The sequence below is a fragment of the Panicum virgatum genome, chromosome 8K, assembly GCF_016808335.1.
Source record: "Panicum virgatum strain AP13 chromosome 8K, P.virgatum_v5, whole genome shotgun sequence".
NCBI classification, from domain to species: Eukaryota; Viridiplantae; Streptophyta; class Magnoliopsida; order Poales; family Poaceae; genus Panicum; species Panicum virgatum.
The window spans coordinates 2,802,066-2,818,149 of NC_053143.1; the positions used below are offsets into that span (position 1 = coordinate 2,802,066).

The 16,084-nt window shown below is 47.5% G+C and overlaps 2 protein-coding genes and 1 pseudogene across 2 annotated transcripts; 1 reads left to right on the top strand and 2 right to left on the bottom strand.

The window, feature by feature from the left end:
• Nucleotides 1-944: 944 nt before the first annotated feature.
• LOC120646496 (E3 ubiquitin-protein ligase RDUF2-like) lies at nucleotides 945-1,415 on the bottom strand. Its single transcript, XM_039923053.1, has one exon. The coding sequence runs from the start codon at nucleotides 1,413-1,415 to the stop codon at nucleotides 945-947; it is 471 nt and encodes a 156-aa protein (XP_039778987.1).
• A 5,783-nt stretch (nucleotides 1,416-7,198) lies between these two features.
• LOC120646497 (putative F-box/FBD/LRR-repeat protein At5g22670) lies at nucleotides 7,199-9,796 on the bottom strand. Its single transcript, XM_039923055.1, has 4 exons — nucleotides 9,091-9,796; nucleotides 8,208-8,651; nucleotides 7,946-8,089; nucleotides 7,199-7,840 (listed from the first exon to the last, which is right to left on the bottom strand). Exons 1-4 carry the CDS (start codon nucleotides 9,721-9,723, stop codon nucleotides 7,427-7,429), a joined length of 1,635 nt encoding a protein of 544 aa, XP_039778989.1. The 5' UTR covers nucleotides 9,724-9,796; the 3' UTR covers nucleotides 7,199-7,426.
• A 5,033-nt stretch (nucleotides 9,797-14,829) lies between these two features.
• LOC120646498 lies at nucleotides 14,830-16,053 on the top strand (annotated as a pseudogene).
• Nucleotides 16,054-16,084: the final 31 nt, after the last annotated feature.

The following is a 16,084-nucleotide window of genomic DNA, read 5'->3' on the forward strand; positions in this document are numbered from 1 at the left end:
GGTAACTTCTTCAGAACGAAATGGCAAGTGAACATTCAGAAAACCAGACAATGTTACAACATCTTGCTTCCATCCTATCTTGACTAAAAAATGTGATGTATCACATGTCAATAGTTCAGTTCAGATTATGCTTAATTGATCGAATGAGTTAAATCACTGGTAAAAGTGTAGCTCTAAAGCACTGCAAGTTGCATCTCTCACTCGCACTCTCTCTCCCCCTCTGCCACTCCTAACCTGCCGTTGCTGGATCCGGGATCTCTTTGGCCTTTCTGCCAATGGAAGGGGAAGCGTCCGCCAGCCCTTGCGCTGAAGAAGGAGCAGCAGCTACTCATCACCACCTCAGATAAATTAAGGCTTGGTTTGGTTTCCGAATAAGCCCCATCACATAGGATGTTTCGATGCTAATTACAAGTACTAAATATAGATTAATAATAAAGCAAATTTCATAATCCTAGATTTTTCCGCGAGACGAATCTATTATGACTAATTAGTCCATGATATAGCCTTTGTGATGCCATAGTAAAGATGTGCAAATTATAGATCAATTAGGTTTAAAATTTAATAGATTCGACTCGTGAAAAAGTCTAGAATTATGAAATTAGTTAGTTTTATAATTAGCTTATATTTAAACTTTCTAATTAGCATCGAAACATTCGAGGAATCCAAACACCACCTAAGGAAGCTTTATTAATTTTCTAGCTCATCATTACATCGAGATGATCGGATGTCTTGAAGACACTCCCGACCTCTGCATAGAGGGAGATTCGGGCAAATTAAAATCGGAGATGTGGCAAATAAAAGGGTTACAATGCTAGTGATCTGTATTGCCAAGTATTTGTTCAGCTAATAATATAAATAATGCCAGACATGAATGAATTGAAGTGCTCCGTAGCATAGATGGAGTTGCACTAGAAATCAAAATCGATCAGTCGATGCCGATATGCTCATGGTGGGTTGGTTGCTTCCGTCTGTGCCTCCATCTTGCACGAGTGTGCTGCCTGCCCATCCGACAGGCGCTGATCCTCATCTGACGGCAGCGTGAATTGGCAGACGGGGCAGAGGCGGTTGATGAGCAGCCAGTTGAAGATGCAGAGCTGGTGGAAGGAGTGGGAGCAGGGCATCATCCTGAACTTCTGGCGGGGCTCCATGTCCTCGAGGCAGATGGCGCAGCGATGCTCCCCCCTGACGAGGTCGCACCACCTCGGCATGCAGAGGCCCAGGATGGCCATCTTGTTGGCCGGGACTCCGTAGGATGGCCAGTTCAGAAACTCGTCGACCTCCCGCCAGTTCGCCTGTATTCGCGGCTCGGTGTCGCGGAGCCAGGCTTCCCATCGCTGCCGCTTTATTGCCCTCACCTCCTCTTCCTCGGCAGCATCCAGCCGCCGTGCCCGTGATCGTTGAAAGGGCAGCCCCATCCCCGTCCGCGGCATTGGCGGCGGATCTAGGAGAAGGCAGCAGACGACGGCGGCGGGCCGGAGAAGATTGGGCAGCTGATTATTGCTGCTGGCGATGGAACGCGGGGTTGTGAGACGACAATGAGGGAAGGAACAAGCAAGCAGCGTTTGTTTATAGGCAGAGAGAGGCCAGGGGGACGAAGGATCGGAGGCATTCTACGAAGACCGGAAAAACTAGGGGATCAAAGTCAAGGATACAATTTTCTTTAGTAAGCATAGCTCGCATGGAACTCCTTTGCATTCAGCCATTCACACAGCATCACCGACCATACCATTTTATTCGACATGGACTGTTTCAACGAACATTTCTCATGGAAAATTACATCATTCAAAATTCAATGCTTTGCTATCAGTGCATAATTAATTGATTATAGAGCCACAAGGCATGGATGGGATGCTATGGATGCATTTCTTTCAGATTGCAGGCTGAACTGAAACACGCACTGCATGCAAAAATGCAAGCATGAGCCCAGAATGCACTGCGCACATAATGACTGCTGCCTCAGATGAACAGACGAGCAACAGTTGATGTGAGCATGCAAGAATCAAAGAAACCTTGTGCAGTTGGCCAAAGACGTCACATTTCAAACAGGGTGCGCAAGTACAATCAAATCGCCGCCATGCGAATTGCATCAGTTGATTCCAAAGAAGCCACAAAGACCATACGACAGACTACAAACTTTGATCGTGGTCCACATGCATGCAACCAAGATATGCGCATAATCAAACGGGAGGCACAAAATCACAGGTCAAAAAAATATACTGCAGATGGATGGAACAACATGCAGATGAAATTGTGTTGGATGCCTCTCATCTGATTAAACAACCAAAATTGCACAAGTTCATTCAAAATTCACTTTAGAAGAACTGGAAAGGCTGTCAAAGGATATATCTGACAATTGTTGAGTTGCTGTGCCTGTGCATGATTAATCAACCAAATCTGCACAACACCACACTCATTTCATAGCATAAGAGAAAGTCTACAGCAAAGCAACAAAAAATGTGTTGCGAGGCGGAATCAAAGCATGCTGAAAATGGCAATGCAGCATGAATAGTAGTAGCTAAGAATCTACCTCCAGTTATAACCACCAAACATAAGGCTGGTTCCAACGGGGGTCGGTACCGACCCCCGCCGGTCGGTACCGACCCGGCTACCGACCTGCGCCGGTCGGTAAGCGCGGAAACCGAGAGCGCGGGGCGGTAGCGCTACCGACCGGCCGGGCGGTCGGTACCGACCGGCGTTGGAGCCGCGCGCGGTAGTCGGTACCGACCCGGCCGGTCGGTACCGACCCCGCGTCCGGTCGGCTGCCACGCGGCGTTCTGTGATTGGCCAACGGCTGCCACGTCAGCGCCACGTCAGCTAGCCGTTGCAATTAACCGTTTTTGACCGTTTGGACTCCAAAAAATTCGAATTTTTTTTCAAAAAATCACAAATTTTGTCCCCAACTCATCTATAAATTGTCGTGTAATTTTTATTTCGAATTTTTATGTAATTTCTGAATTTTTAAATTTAATAAAGTGGTTTTGCTGTGTCAATTTAAATCATAGAGCAACGCGTTCTGAAATGGTTAAGTCTGGAATGGAGAAGCTGACGTGACGCTGATGTGGCTGTGGGCTGAGGCTGCAGGCTGACTGATGGAGCGCTGGGGTCGAGTGGGCTGGCGAGAGCTGATGTGGCGCTGACGTGGCTGTGGCTGTGGGCTGGGGCTGCAGACCCGCTGTTGGAACCAGCCTAAAGACAGATAATTGGTAACTTCTCTACAGTTTGTATAAAAAATGTCAGGACATGGTTTGCCAAACAAGTGATATAATAAGATGCTTAATCCATAGTGATGTCATTGAAATAACGAAATTGCACCTAACAGCTTGAGCATAACATGTACGGTGCTACTATAACTGACATAAACGTGTAGTGCCACTGGCTTCAGCACTTAGAGCTCACCATGCTCATAGGACAGGAAAGGAAAAGCAGCAATAGCTCCAGTTTATGTTGCGAAGTTAAGTGCAAAACTCAAATACACAGACCCAAGAATAAATAACAAGGCAAGTCACAGTAGGTTCAAGATGTCCATCTAGTTAGACTAAGCTATACAGTCGAAGATATATAATATAATATGGTTCACAGGAAATGCATGTCTGCATCTACATTAATCATTCACGCATTTTAGATAAGTAATTCTGACTAACTAGCTAGATACATGGCACCCATTGAGGACAAAGAATCTGCAAACAAATAAAATCCGCATGCTTAAGAACTCGAGCAGTAAGTCAACACGGATCTGGGATTGTTTGTAATCCATGCTGTGTGGTGACTCAAATCCTACTTGGACTAGGACTCAAGAGAGGTGTGCTATCAGCAATTCTAAGTCTATTAGGACTTGAGAACTTGAGTGTAGAATCCTAAGAGGAATAAAACTCCTACTTGCATGTATGGAACTTTGAAGGGGACTAAACAAGGGGGCTTACATGTACAAAAGTTATATCAAATATATTTGTATTTCAGAAATCTGTTGCATTTGTAGCAATTCATATGATGCACTGTTTAGGGAGAAAAAATATCACACGAGATTTTCTCTGCGTGGAAAATAAAGGTGCGGGCGTGCTAGTGTATATAGAAAATACACAAAAGAAAGACAAAGATATGGAACACATATTTATTCATATTTTGAAAATACAAATACATGTTTCCAAATATGTATGCGCGCTCCATAGCCTGCCATTGGGCAGATCTAACTTGGGCGATGTGGTCTTCTGGTTCCCGGGGCCTCAGAAAGCACCCGGTTAATTACCTCCGCAAGTCTAGCTTGCTGGAGCACCTCCGATTAAGCTGCTGTGGACGTCATCATCAGTCTTCGCACGCGTTCTTCATGCATGTGTGGTAGTGGTGGTGTAGATGGCATCGGCGTCATCCATGGCCTTGTCGGTCCATGAGCCGTGCAACGTCGCTGGGACATTAGCGGCGCCCGCCTGAGTCGTCCGGCCTCGTCGGTCGCGGACGGTGTCGTAGTAATCATAGAAGATGTGGATGATCGATGTAGAGTCGGCGAGCTAGACGGAGTTGATGAAGTGTCGCGGCAGCAGATTGGAGGCGAAGTGATTCTGCGGGAAAATTCCCGTCTGCAGAACACTTCAGTCTTGTGTTGACGATGCAAATACGTAGATGCAGCTTGTTCTTCTTAGCTTCCTAGCTTCTCACGCCATGCATGGGCCTGTAGCTTCTTAGCTTCTTGCCGACAACACGAGGTGGCTGGTCTTGTACTTGTGGCAGCCTGGACTTGCACGGAGCTCGTACTCATGCGCCAAGATGCAGATCAACTTCTCGGCTTCGTGCACGCAGCTCCTCGGCCTCGGCGTGATGGCATCTTGCGGCAGCTTGACGTCAGCCTCGCCGGCGCCGTCGAGCGGCGCATCTCGCTACGGCGTTCTCGAGGCGACACCGTGGGCGGCGGCACCATGCCGGCCTCGTCGCGCAGCACCGGCCTCGTCGCGCCGCGCTTCAGTGTCTTCGCGATGCCGGCGTCGGCGGCGGCGGCTCGGTGCCGTCATCGTCGGCCGGTGGGCTGTGCCTCAGTATCTTCGCGGCGCCGTCGTCGCCGGACGGCAGCCGGGTTTGATGGCGGCGGGGTGTCGTCGCCGGCCGGACTCTCATCATCAGCTTGATGTCTCCACCGTCAACATGCTGGAACGGCACCTCGGCGACACGGACGGACGATGGATCGACGAAGGCCAGTGGTGGACGTGTGCATGCAATCTGTAAAGAAGATTAAGAGAAGGCAAAAATCAACCTGTTGCACTCCCGAAAATGAACAGGGATGCCATGGCCTCCTTCCTGCTCTCTCGACTTGTCTTCTGGCCTCTGCTCGGCACCGATGTGGTCGTCGACCCCGGCTCATAGCTGGCAGCTGATGGCGAGCCCGAGGTTGACGAGATGGCGAGGGCGGCCGCCGACTTGGTGCAGACGACGAGGATGACGAAGATGGTGGCGAGGTCGTCGCCGGCGTGGTGCAGACCCTGCGGGCTCAACGAGGAAGAGGATGGCGCAGGCGAGATCGTCGCGGCGTCTGCCCTCTTGGCTCTCGGCTCCTCCTTCTCCAACCCCTTGCCCTGCCTTCTTGACTTCGAGTAAAAAAAAGGGAACCCCCTCGCACCGAGGGATAGGTGGCTTGGCTCCGTTTGGTTTCGTAGTGCGTTAGTGAATAGTGACACTTTGACCGTTTATTATGATGTCAAATAAAGTTAGTTTACAGAACCAACTCCAGAACCCCCGCGCTAGTGACCCTGAAGAATCTAACGAGGCCTTTGACCGCGCGATTAGAGGATGATTACTGTAGTATCACTGTAGCAACTCATCGATTAATTATCGTCATTAGATTCGTCGCGAAAAGTTACACCCATCCCTAAAAAAATTTTGTAAATAGACTTCATTCAGTCCTTCATGCGGGAAAGATTCTCTTCTAGCGCTAGGATTCTAGCGCGCATCCAAACAGAGGGTAGGGTACACGTTGCACCATGCTCCCTCACCCGGCGCCGCCGCATTCAGTTGAGAAAAATCCGGAAAACTCATGCACGGCGTGCAACACGGGACGATAATTAGATAAGCATCGTGGCCAACAAAGCTCGCTGCACCGTGGGCCTGATCAAGGGTGTCGTCCAACACACGTGCGTGAGGATGAGGTGGAGATGACGCACGCGAGCCACGCCGAGTTCATTGCCGCGGTGAGGAAGTTGAGTTCAGAGATCCTGATGCTTCTAGAATGTTCTAGGCCGTGCCGGCTGCCGCGCGGGCCTGGCTACACGTGGCAGTGTGTCAACCTGTACGTGGTGTCGTATATGTACGTGGGCGCCGAGTACTTCGGCCGCCGCACGTACATGCATGTACGTGCACGTGCAGAACTGCACACGCTCGTTCATTTTATTCCTTGCTTTTTATATTAACCACTAATGCATAGTTGTATCTTAGATCATTTGTACAAAATCTCATCAAACATGCACTATAAGAGAAGTCAATGGTCAAAGCACACTTCTTAAAATTCTTGTAAACCCTAATACTCCTTAGTCCTTGCAAAAACAAATGGAGCAAGAGCTGTACATTCATCAAAATGCACACTTCAATTAATCAATGACAGCTTCCATTTAAGTTGGAAGGTCTTAGTAAGCTTTGATAATTATTGATAAGATAGATCACTGCTTTATCATTCAGGATGCAGAATTTGTAAGCAACCAAATCCCCATATGGAAAGAATTTCTGTGCTAGTAAATCAAAAGCTAGCTCCAGTATCAACCAGACATAAATACAGATACTTAATTAACTCTATCCAATCTCAGGCTGCAGGTAGGCAAAGAAGTGACATAAGATGCTTATAGTCCATAGTGTTCCCATAGAAAATTAGCAAGAAGCAACAAAACACATACAACTGAAAAGCTACCACTACTAATTTCATAAAACATATGTCAATAATATAGCATGTTTCTTTGCAGGTAGATACTGCAATAGGACTGTAACCACTTCCAGAAATATGAAGCTACTCCTATGAAATATATAGGTAGGTCAAACTTCTGTACTTCTGAAAGGGGCTTCGTCACATCAGAAATTTTGTTTGACCTTAGACGAAACCAGACTACATAAAGATAACAAATGATTGACTTTTCAAACTTGCATATTTAATCAGGCATTCAGGCGAGATAGTTTGTGCAAGAAATTAAACAAAAGTGCATGGAACAAAGTAAGGAAAACAAGAGATATCTATGCATCTTATCAACATCAGAAGCCACCTTGCAGAAACAAATGATAGGGATGACATCCAGAAAGCAACATTTGTTGATGTAGCACTAGTCTTTTGCATGGATGATATTACTAGCAACCTCAACACAAAGGCTCAAGATCTTGAATTACTAGTAAGAGACTGGCTGAATCTTCTAAAGGAAAGAGCAAAGAAACTCAAACATCCCAGAACAATACCTGCATCTGAAACTTAAACAGACCACTGACTAAGTCCAAAGGAACTACACCCGATGCTCCCAAAAGGGTCATCAAAAGAGAAATCAGAGCCTTCTTCGAAGTGCCAATGGCTACCACCTTCAGAATACCTACTCTCACAGACCATCACTTTACAGGATTGTGTGGCCCTTCTCCCAGCAAACAGAGCCTTCACTTTAGAATTGGCCTCATCCCTTGAACTGAAACACCCATTGGCATACACAATCACAAGCACCTTTAGCATCTGCGCACTCTCAATAAAGAACTTGAGGAAGGCAAGCTCAATCCGGTCCCCTCGGAAATCATGGACTTGCAACATGCTAATGCTCGATGTGACGCATTTGATGGCACCAGACTCCTTCCAGAACTTGATGCTGAGCCTGCCAGTGGATTCAGTAGTTTTCTTGGACTGCACATCAGTTAAACCAGTCAAAATCAAAATTCACTACATGACTTATGCTAGTAGATGCTGATGCAAATCAAAGCCAAATGAAATGATCAGTCTCTGACTCACATGAATATGCAGCGTCTCCATGTTGGGAAAACATCTGAGGATTGTGGGTAGCATCTTGCAATCATTGCGGACTCCAAAACGGACATGGAGATCCAGGATCGTGACAGCTAGCAACATGCCACTTGGATTCACCATTGTCCCAGCCTGCAATGCAAAAAACAATGCCAATGCACACAATTGAGCATGACACAGTTCTTAAAGGGGAAAAACACATTGGCATCAAACATAGCACAATTGAGAAGAGAGATGCAATCCAAAGCACCTTGATGATGGTGTTGCCGACCTGCAGCTCGTCCTTTCCCAGCTCAATTTCTCCAAACAAGCTCAGTGCTGGGGCATGTGTAATCTTGATCTTGCAGCAGGAATCCTGATTTGTCCGGAACCCTAGAAGGAGCCGCTCGAGGCGCCGGGCGTCTACTATGGTGATGCTGTCCACCATGGACCCGTGGATCTGCACGCACCGGAGACTCTGGCTGATGATGCGGAGACGCAGCTCGGGTAGCATGTGGCCCTCGATGTTGAGGATCTCCAGCACGGGGCTCCTGGCGAGGACGAATTCCAGTTCGCCGCTGTCGATGACGGTGCTGCAGAGGCCGAGCTCGCGGAGGCAGGGGAAATCGGCGTGGCGTGGCAGGGCGGCCGTGTCCGGGAACCTCCAGAAGGATAGGTAGAGGCGGGTGAGCGCCGTCATGCTGAAGAACAGGGTTCACCTTATCACCGATAGATTTCCGATAATTCCGATATTAGTTTATCATCTAAAAATATCATTGTTTTAAATTTAGCACTCTATTCGACTAACCCACAAGTTTGTGCACATATTTTTTACCCACTATAACGAGTAAAAAGAGCATGTAACCATCTTTTAATACTAATCCATTCATTTGCTTTTATTCCACCATCCAATTCTTCATATTCTAGTGAGAACCGACGTAGCAGATATGTCTCCCTACCGGCTATTTTCTTTCATTTTTCTACGTTATTATGTATAGTTTTTTAGGCTAGATGGTTTGAAAAAAAAATCTAAGTTCATTTCTACACAAAATGAGAGTTTTTTCTCTAAATCTTGTCCGAAAAAAATTCTCTATCAACGATAGAATTCCGATATATCCGATATTCCCGTTTATCACCAACCTCCGATATTTTTAATTTATCGATAAGGTAAACCCTGCTGAAAAGGTGGCAGGGAGATGCTTGTCGAGGGTGAGCGGCAACGGGCGGTTGATGAGGAAGAGCTCCTGCACGCCCTTGGAAGCGACGAGCTTGAGCCAGCGTTCGACCCGGGCGCGGTCCTCCTCCATGTAGCAGCAGGTGATGCGGACGCAGCGGAACGGGCCCGGGTGCGCGACCAGGATGCGGGACACAGCGGCGGCCACGGCGTCAGAGTGGGCGTGGTCGAGGTCGATGGGGATCTCGTCGTCGCCGGCCGGGAGGAGGTGGGTGTCGACGAGGACGAGCGGGGCGGCGCGCCAGATGGGGCTCCAGCGGCGGGAGAGCACCGCCGTGCGCGCGGCGTCCTTGATGGGGAGGCGAGAGACGATGTCGCACAGGAGCGTGTCGGGGAGGCGGCTGAGGCGGTCGACGCCCCCGCCGTCGGCGTCGAAGAGGATGCAGAGGTCGCCGTCGGCGGAGACGGGCGGGAAAGGGAGCATGCGGTGGGTGTAGGAGAGAATGCGGCCGATGAGCGCTTCCAGCTGCTGCGGATCCCTGCCTCCGTGGCGAGCCATTCCCTGGACGCTGCGGTCCGTGAAGCTGGGCCGTGCCTGGAGCCGGAAGGCCATGGCCGCGCCGCCACCGCCGCCGCAGCAGGTGGGGAAAGCGACGAGGGTTTGGGGTTTGGACCGGAGGAGGAGGACGAAGCAGGGGAGCGTGTGCGAGACAGCTAATTCTTCTCTTTTGTTTTGTTGCGGAGGAAGTTTGGTGAGGAGAGCAGGTGTCCTAGGGTTGCTCCATGGCCCACTCGTCAATCACTCATTTCTGTAGGAGAGATGAATTATCTGTTTTGTTTTTTCTTTTTTAGAAAAGAGTTTAAATTACTCCACTCAAGTTTAGCTTGTACGGAGTATATAGGTAACTCCTTAAACTAACAATTAGTTTAATGTACTCCCTCCAACTATTTCAATAGGTTAAATTTACTCCCTCCAGCGATTTTATGTTTGTTATAATTTACACCTCAAAAAGAATTCTCTTTTTTATTATTGTACGCACAAATTTTGTTTCAGTTTCAAATTTTGCAACGTGATAAAGGACATCATATCTTTGTGTTAGAAAAATACATTATCAATTCTGCAACATTATGTTTTGTATGATATTGTATCTCTAGTGTTTATTTATTATTAGATTTCTTAAGCTACCAAAATACTGGAGAAAAATTAAGATATATTTTTCTAACATATTTGCAATGTCCTTTGTAAATAATTCAAACTTAGAGTGAGTATTTTTGAATTTTTTTTCTTCTTTTAATTACGAAGAAAGGCCCCCTATTGCCTAGAACCTCCCAGGGAATTTTGTATAGCCAAAAAAGTTAATAATTTAATAATAGCACGTCACAAACTAAATTTTGATAAAGTAGTCTTTTTTATCGCACTAAACATGTTGGAGCGATGGATGAGTTTGCCTATAGCCTCCTTGAGATTTCTGTTTTGCCAAAAAAATCTAATATTCTAGTAATAACTAGCACGGTGGCCCGCAAAAATAGGGCGGGCAGCTAGTTTTATTTTTCTATCATTTTAATTTTTTTAAATTTGTCAAAGTTTTATTGTTTAATTATTTTATGTTAGTTTAATATGGATAAAAATATTTCCTCCTAAAGCTATCTGTGTCCACGTAGCTAAAATTTTTGGGGGCTTTGCTAGAGTAAATGACTGCCCTAGTTTAATTTTATCTTATTTCATCCAAAAAATTGTTCTTTTAAATATATGTTTCTTTAACTGTAAATTAATTTTGTTATTAAATATTTGGCCTAAATGTATTTAACATTTGATTTGTTAGGTGCTTGCAGCCCAACTAACTAATTAGTCACGCGAGCGCATTGATAATTTTTCCGGCCGGCAGCTGTCTTCCTCTATCATTCCCCTTTCCCATCCTTCCCTCCCTCCCCAATCCTTCCAGAGCATCCATGAATTCAGAAATTAAGATCTAAAGGGCGCAAATTGATCAGGACATCTCAGTGTGGATCCAAGCAAATTAGCTTTTCGCGTCGCTCTTGTGGCTCTCGCACAATGCAAGCGGATGTAGTATTCCTCTCTCACAGTCAGTCTAGGAGTTCTATGGGGGCGTGGCCTATCTCCCTCCTCGTCCAGACCTCCTTGCTCCCTGTCCTTACCTGTACTCTGCACCTGGTCCGCGCTCGCCAAGTTGCAGGCACTCGTCCCGCTTGCTTGTGTTGGCTCTGCCGCCTGTGGATTAAGCGGGTGCGGTTGTTGGCTCCGGCCCAAGCTCCGGTGTCGGCGCTTAAAAACCAAAGAAGAGATGTTTTATTTTTTCGTAGCAAGTTTCGCAGTTGCTGCCGTCCAACCTGACCGAACATCAGCATGCGCTTCAACACCAGGAGCCAGAGCAGGAAGCCGCAAGCCGACATGGACAAACTTATTTAAATATACAATTCAACCGTGCACATTACACTTCAAGTTGATGCACGTATATTTAAGTATAGTTTTGCATCGGAATATATGTATTTGCAAAGAGTTCGCTATTTAAAATTTGACATGTATTTGAAAAGGTGCTTACACTATATTTCTTTAATTGATTAGAAGATCTTCTTGTACACAATGTTTTTAGCTTCATTCTGTCCCTGACATTCAGAGTCACCCATGAGCACCTTCAGCCCTTTCCTGTGTATGACCCTAGATAATGCTACATATAATTGACCATAGTAGAGAAATCTGTTTAGGCAAATATAATCCAACCGTGTTTAGAGATTGACCCTGCCACTTATTGATGATGGTCATTGGGAAGCAGACAGAGGGGTATTTTGCCTTCTTTTCAGCATGAATAGCGACATGATGATGCGAAGTATGTATACTTTTTGGCCCACCTATGTTCCTGCAATTATTTTTTCCTTGATATATTTGTGTTCCAAGTTGATTTATTATTATTTTTATACCATTGCATAAAGCTGGTGACTGGTTGATGTTTCCAAGAAGCATCACTGGCCGGCCGACTTTCAGCCTAAGGCCACCTCCAAAGGTTCACTCGAAACTAGCTCATGCAGCTTTTTCTCCGACGTGGAAGAAGAGAATGACGCGCTAGCGCGCCTGCAAGAGATGAGCTTGCACAGCTCTCCGTAAACTCCTATTCCCTGACAAACTGACCCGTATCCCTTTAAATACTATGCATCCGGTGATTTTCTTTATTTTATTCCCTCTCACATCCACATCAGCCGGCTCTTTGGCCACGTCATTGGAGATGGCCTAAGCTCATGGTTTGGGATTCAGGGAACTTCAAGCTGATGAGAACTGTCGTTGGGTACATATGCTTCATGCTACTGCATGTAGATGCTTTGCACATGCTGTCTGAGCTATGGTACATCACTTCTTCACATTTTATTTGGCTCATTATGTACTCATTTATCTCATCTACCGTTTCGTTCTTTTGGCATAGTATACTCTTTCCTCAAGGAATTTTGGGTCTCGGTAGTTAGTAAACAGGTCTGAATAGGTGCTTTGTCTAGCATCAGGTGACTTGGGTTTTGGATCCACTCATCTCCTTTATATTATGAGTTGTAATCCCATCACCCATATTCAGTCTCTACTCAAGCAAAATCCTAGACCGCCTGTTGTTTTTATCATTAGACATACTTCCGAGCTACATGTTCTTTGTGTGGTTGTAAACTGCAAAGTGGTTCCAGAGATATGAGCGCTTGATATATGCGTTCACAATGTGATCTTCCTCCCTTTGGGAATAACAGGAAGGATTTGCAGAAGTCTCCTAGCACAACCGTCATCCCTCCGAGTATTTTTTTTGTCGCTGTTCTCGTTGTTAAATCTGAGTATGTCGCTAAGGCTTTTGTCTAGTTCCCCAATGCAATTTCTGTTTGCCATTGGAGCTTCATCCCACATAATTAGAGAGGTCTTCTTGAGCAATTCTGTGAGAGGGTTTCCTTGCTTGATTTCGCACATTATTTTGACTCGTTGATTCATCTGTTATGTTAATTGGAATTCTGAATCTGGAGTGTGTTGTTCTGCCACCTTGGAGTAGAAGAGCAGCTATACCACACAATGTGACGGCTAGTACTATCTTCCCTTCGGATCGTAGCTTCGTCATGATCTTTCTCCATAGGTATGTTTTACATGTACCACCATAGCTATCGACGAATATTTATTTTCTTAGTCCTTTTAGTCCTTTGTCGACAAACTCCATTATATCGTCGTATGCTTTTTTTCAGCTCAAGGTTAAGATTGTTTATAGTGCTCAAGTTTTCGACCCTTAGGCTGTATCTGCATTCTTTCATCAATCTATTTCCCAAGTTCTTCTATATCACCTGTGCTTGGCAATCATTTAGTGACCTTCTTGATTGTCTCATCTGTTTCTCTATTTCTGTCAAAGTATATGCTTTCTTCTGAGAAGCAGTCAACTGCAATGTTGGAAAGTTTAATTCTTCGCTTGTGCTGAATATCTTTTGAGAGTGCTTCCCAGGTCAACTTCCATAGCAATTTTTGGTTCTGCTACTTATAGTGTGTTAGTATAGTGGCGAAGAGCTGGTGTTGTTGTATTCCTGTTGCACGGGCAGCTACTTCCTCTATGCACTCAATCCACTCATTGTCACCATCTAGAAAACTCATCGCCTTCCGTGTTGCTTTAAATGTTGGGTGTACCACTCGATCTGCTGTTTTTATTTGTGCGTATGATGTGCATCCTTTATTTGATGATGTTGAGTAGCATCCTGGGATAGTACCTTTCTCCTCTTGTCGATGAGCGTAGTTGATCCTTCAGTAATTGTGCAAATATTTAGACATAACCTTTGGAGCAATGTACAAAATTTGACAAAAAGTGAAGAACTGTGGATGATCTTTTTATATCACAAACTTATGTAGTAGCGTGTTGATCCAGGTAACATATTTGATGCACTAATCTTGGTCCAAACTTCATGTGCTAGCTTATTGGCGCTCTCCAAATATTTGTGATTCAGTTGACGAATCCCTAGCAATCTGGCCGAGAGAAGGCGATCTGGCAGAGAGGAGATGGACTAATCCTTTCAGCTAGAAAATTCTATTTTGACAATTTAGTTGACGAATCTCTGGCCATCTGGCTGAGAGAATGTGTCCCTGCAAGATAAAGTTGATTTTACCGATATATTGTGCTCTATTTATATATTATTAGTGTGAGAATACGTATTAGAGTCTGTCTCATACCCTAGCAATGGAAATTTGGTTTTTTTTCCAAAACGAACATGCATTGAGCTGATATGTCCTTATTTTTTTATCCTAGCTAGAAACAGAGCATGTTACCTTTCAAGGTGGAGTCCTAGTATCGATCCACTTTTTATGACGCGAAAACAGAGTCCGAGTATTAATAGGAAATATAATTTTTTATCCAATATGAATTTTTATGTGTATGGATTCTTTAGAATAATATAAACTGTTAAATCTTCATAAAATCCAATGGTACAGATCCTTCTCTTTTTAGATTAACGTGAGAATTTCTAAACTCTCTAAGTGAACATGGTGGTTTGTTTTAACATTTTTTAATTAAGATAATAGATCGAGTCCGACACCAACACACGAGTCCGATCTCCCCCAGGCTGCTACGAGGCAGCGGCACGCATGCGAATCCGATCCGACGATGACAACTGTTGTGATATCGATCGATCGATCCAGCTTTTTCTCTAGTCCTCGACATGCTGCCTGGGGATCACGAAGCATCATCCCCAGCAAAAGTCGTCCAGGATGTCGGGGCCGCAGCCACGGCTGCACGACGAGCTGCTCGTCGACGAAATCCTCACGCGCCTACCGCCCGCCGCCGCCGGCCGCTGCCGGGCCGTCTGCCGCGCGTGGAACGCGGCCCTCACCTCGGAGCACTTTGTCCTGGCGCACCGCGCCGGATCAGCCGCCGCGCGCCACCCGGAGCTCCTCTTCTTCGTGCCGGCCGGCGCCACTACCTCCATGTACACCTGCACGCTTCGCGGTGGGGAGGCCCCGCGCGCCGCCCGCGAGCTCCTGACCGTGGGCGACCTCTGCGCGGAGCACGCCGTCCTGCCCCCGAGGCCGTGCCGCGGCCTCACGCTCGTCCTCGACGCCCACGCATCGCAGTCGAGGTACTACGTCTTCAACCTCTCGACCGGCGACCACGTCGCCCTCCCTCCCCCCGCGCGGGCCGCCGCTACGCGGTCGCCTGGGCCGATGCGCGTCGGCGTGCGGGACTACGGGTTCCCGCCATGGACGCCCTTCGAGCTCTCGAGCGCCGGGCTCGGCTTCGACCCCGCCACCGGCGAGCACAAGGCGGTCAGGCTCTTCAAGAGGCCGATCGGGGAGATGGCCTGCGAGGTGTGCACCCCGGGCGGCGGGTGGCGCCCCTGCGCCGGGCGGGTGCCGCCGCCCGCGGCCAGCTTCGTGGCCGGCCTGCCGCCGGTGTTCCTCGGCGGGTCCCTTTACTGGCTGCTCTAGCTGGACAGCTTCACCGGCGCCGACCAGCCCGTCATGTCCTTCTCCGTTGGCGCCGAGCAGTTCGGGTGGGTGCCCATGCCGCCGTGGCTGGCGCGGCGCGTCGGCAACCTCGCCGAACTCGACGGTTCCCTGTGCGGCGTCGTGGATCTCCGCGTCGAGGCCGAGAGGTACGCGTTCTTCACATGGAGCGGCGGCGGCGCCGGCGCCTCGTGGTCGATGCGCTGCTCGATCCACTTGCAGAACTTGCCCCGGGCGATCAGCGACGAGTTCGTCGAGGAGCAGGTGGTCGTCCCGCTCTGCAGCGCCGGGCGGAAGGTTCTGCTGGCGACGGGCCGGCACAAGGTCTTTGCTTACGACCCCGAGCGCGTCGCCATGGAGAGGGTGTTCAGCATGGAGGAGTTCGTCGACATCCCGGACGGCCACCGCGAGGCCCGGCTGCTTCTCAGCATCGCCCTCCATGAGGAGAGCATCGCCGGCGTCCATCTCACACTATGCCTAGGACTCTAGGGTTGGGCGTGTACTTCGGGACTAAGTCGAT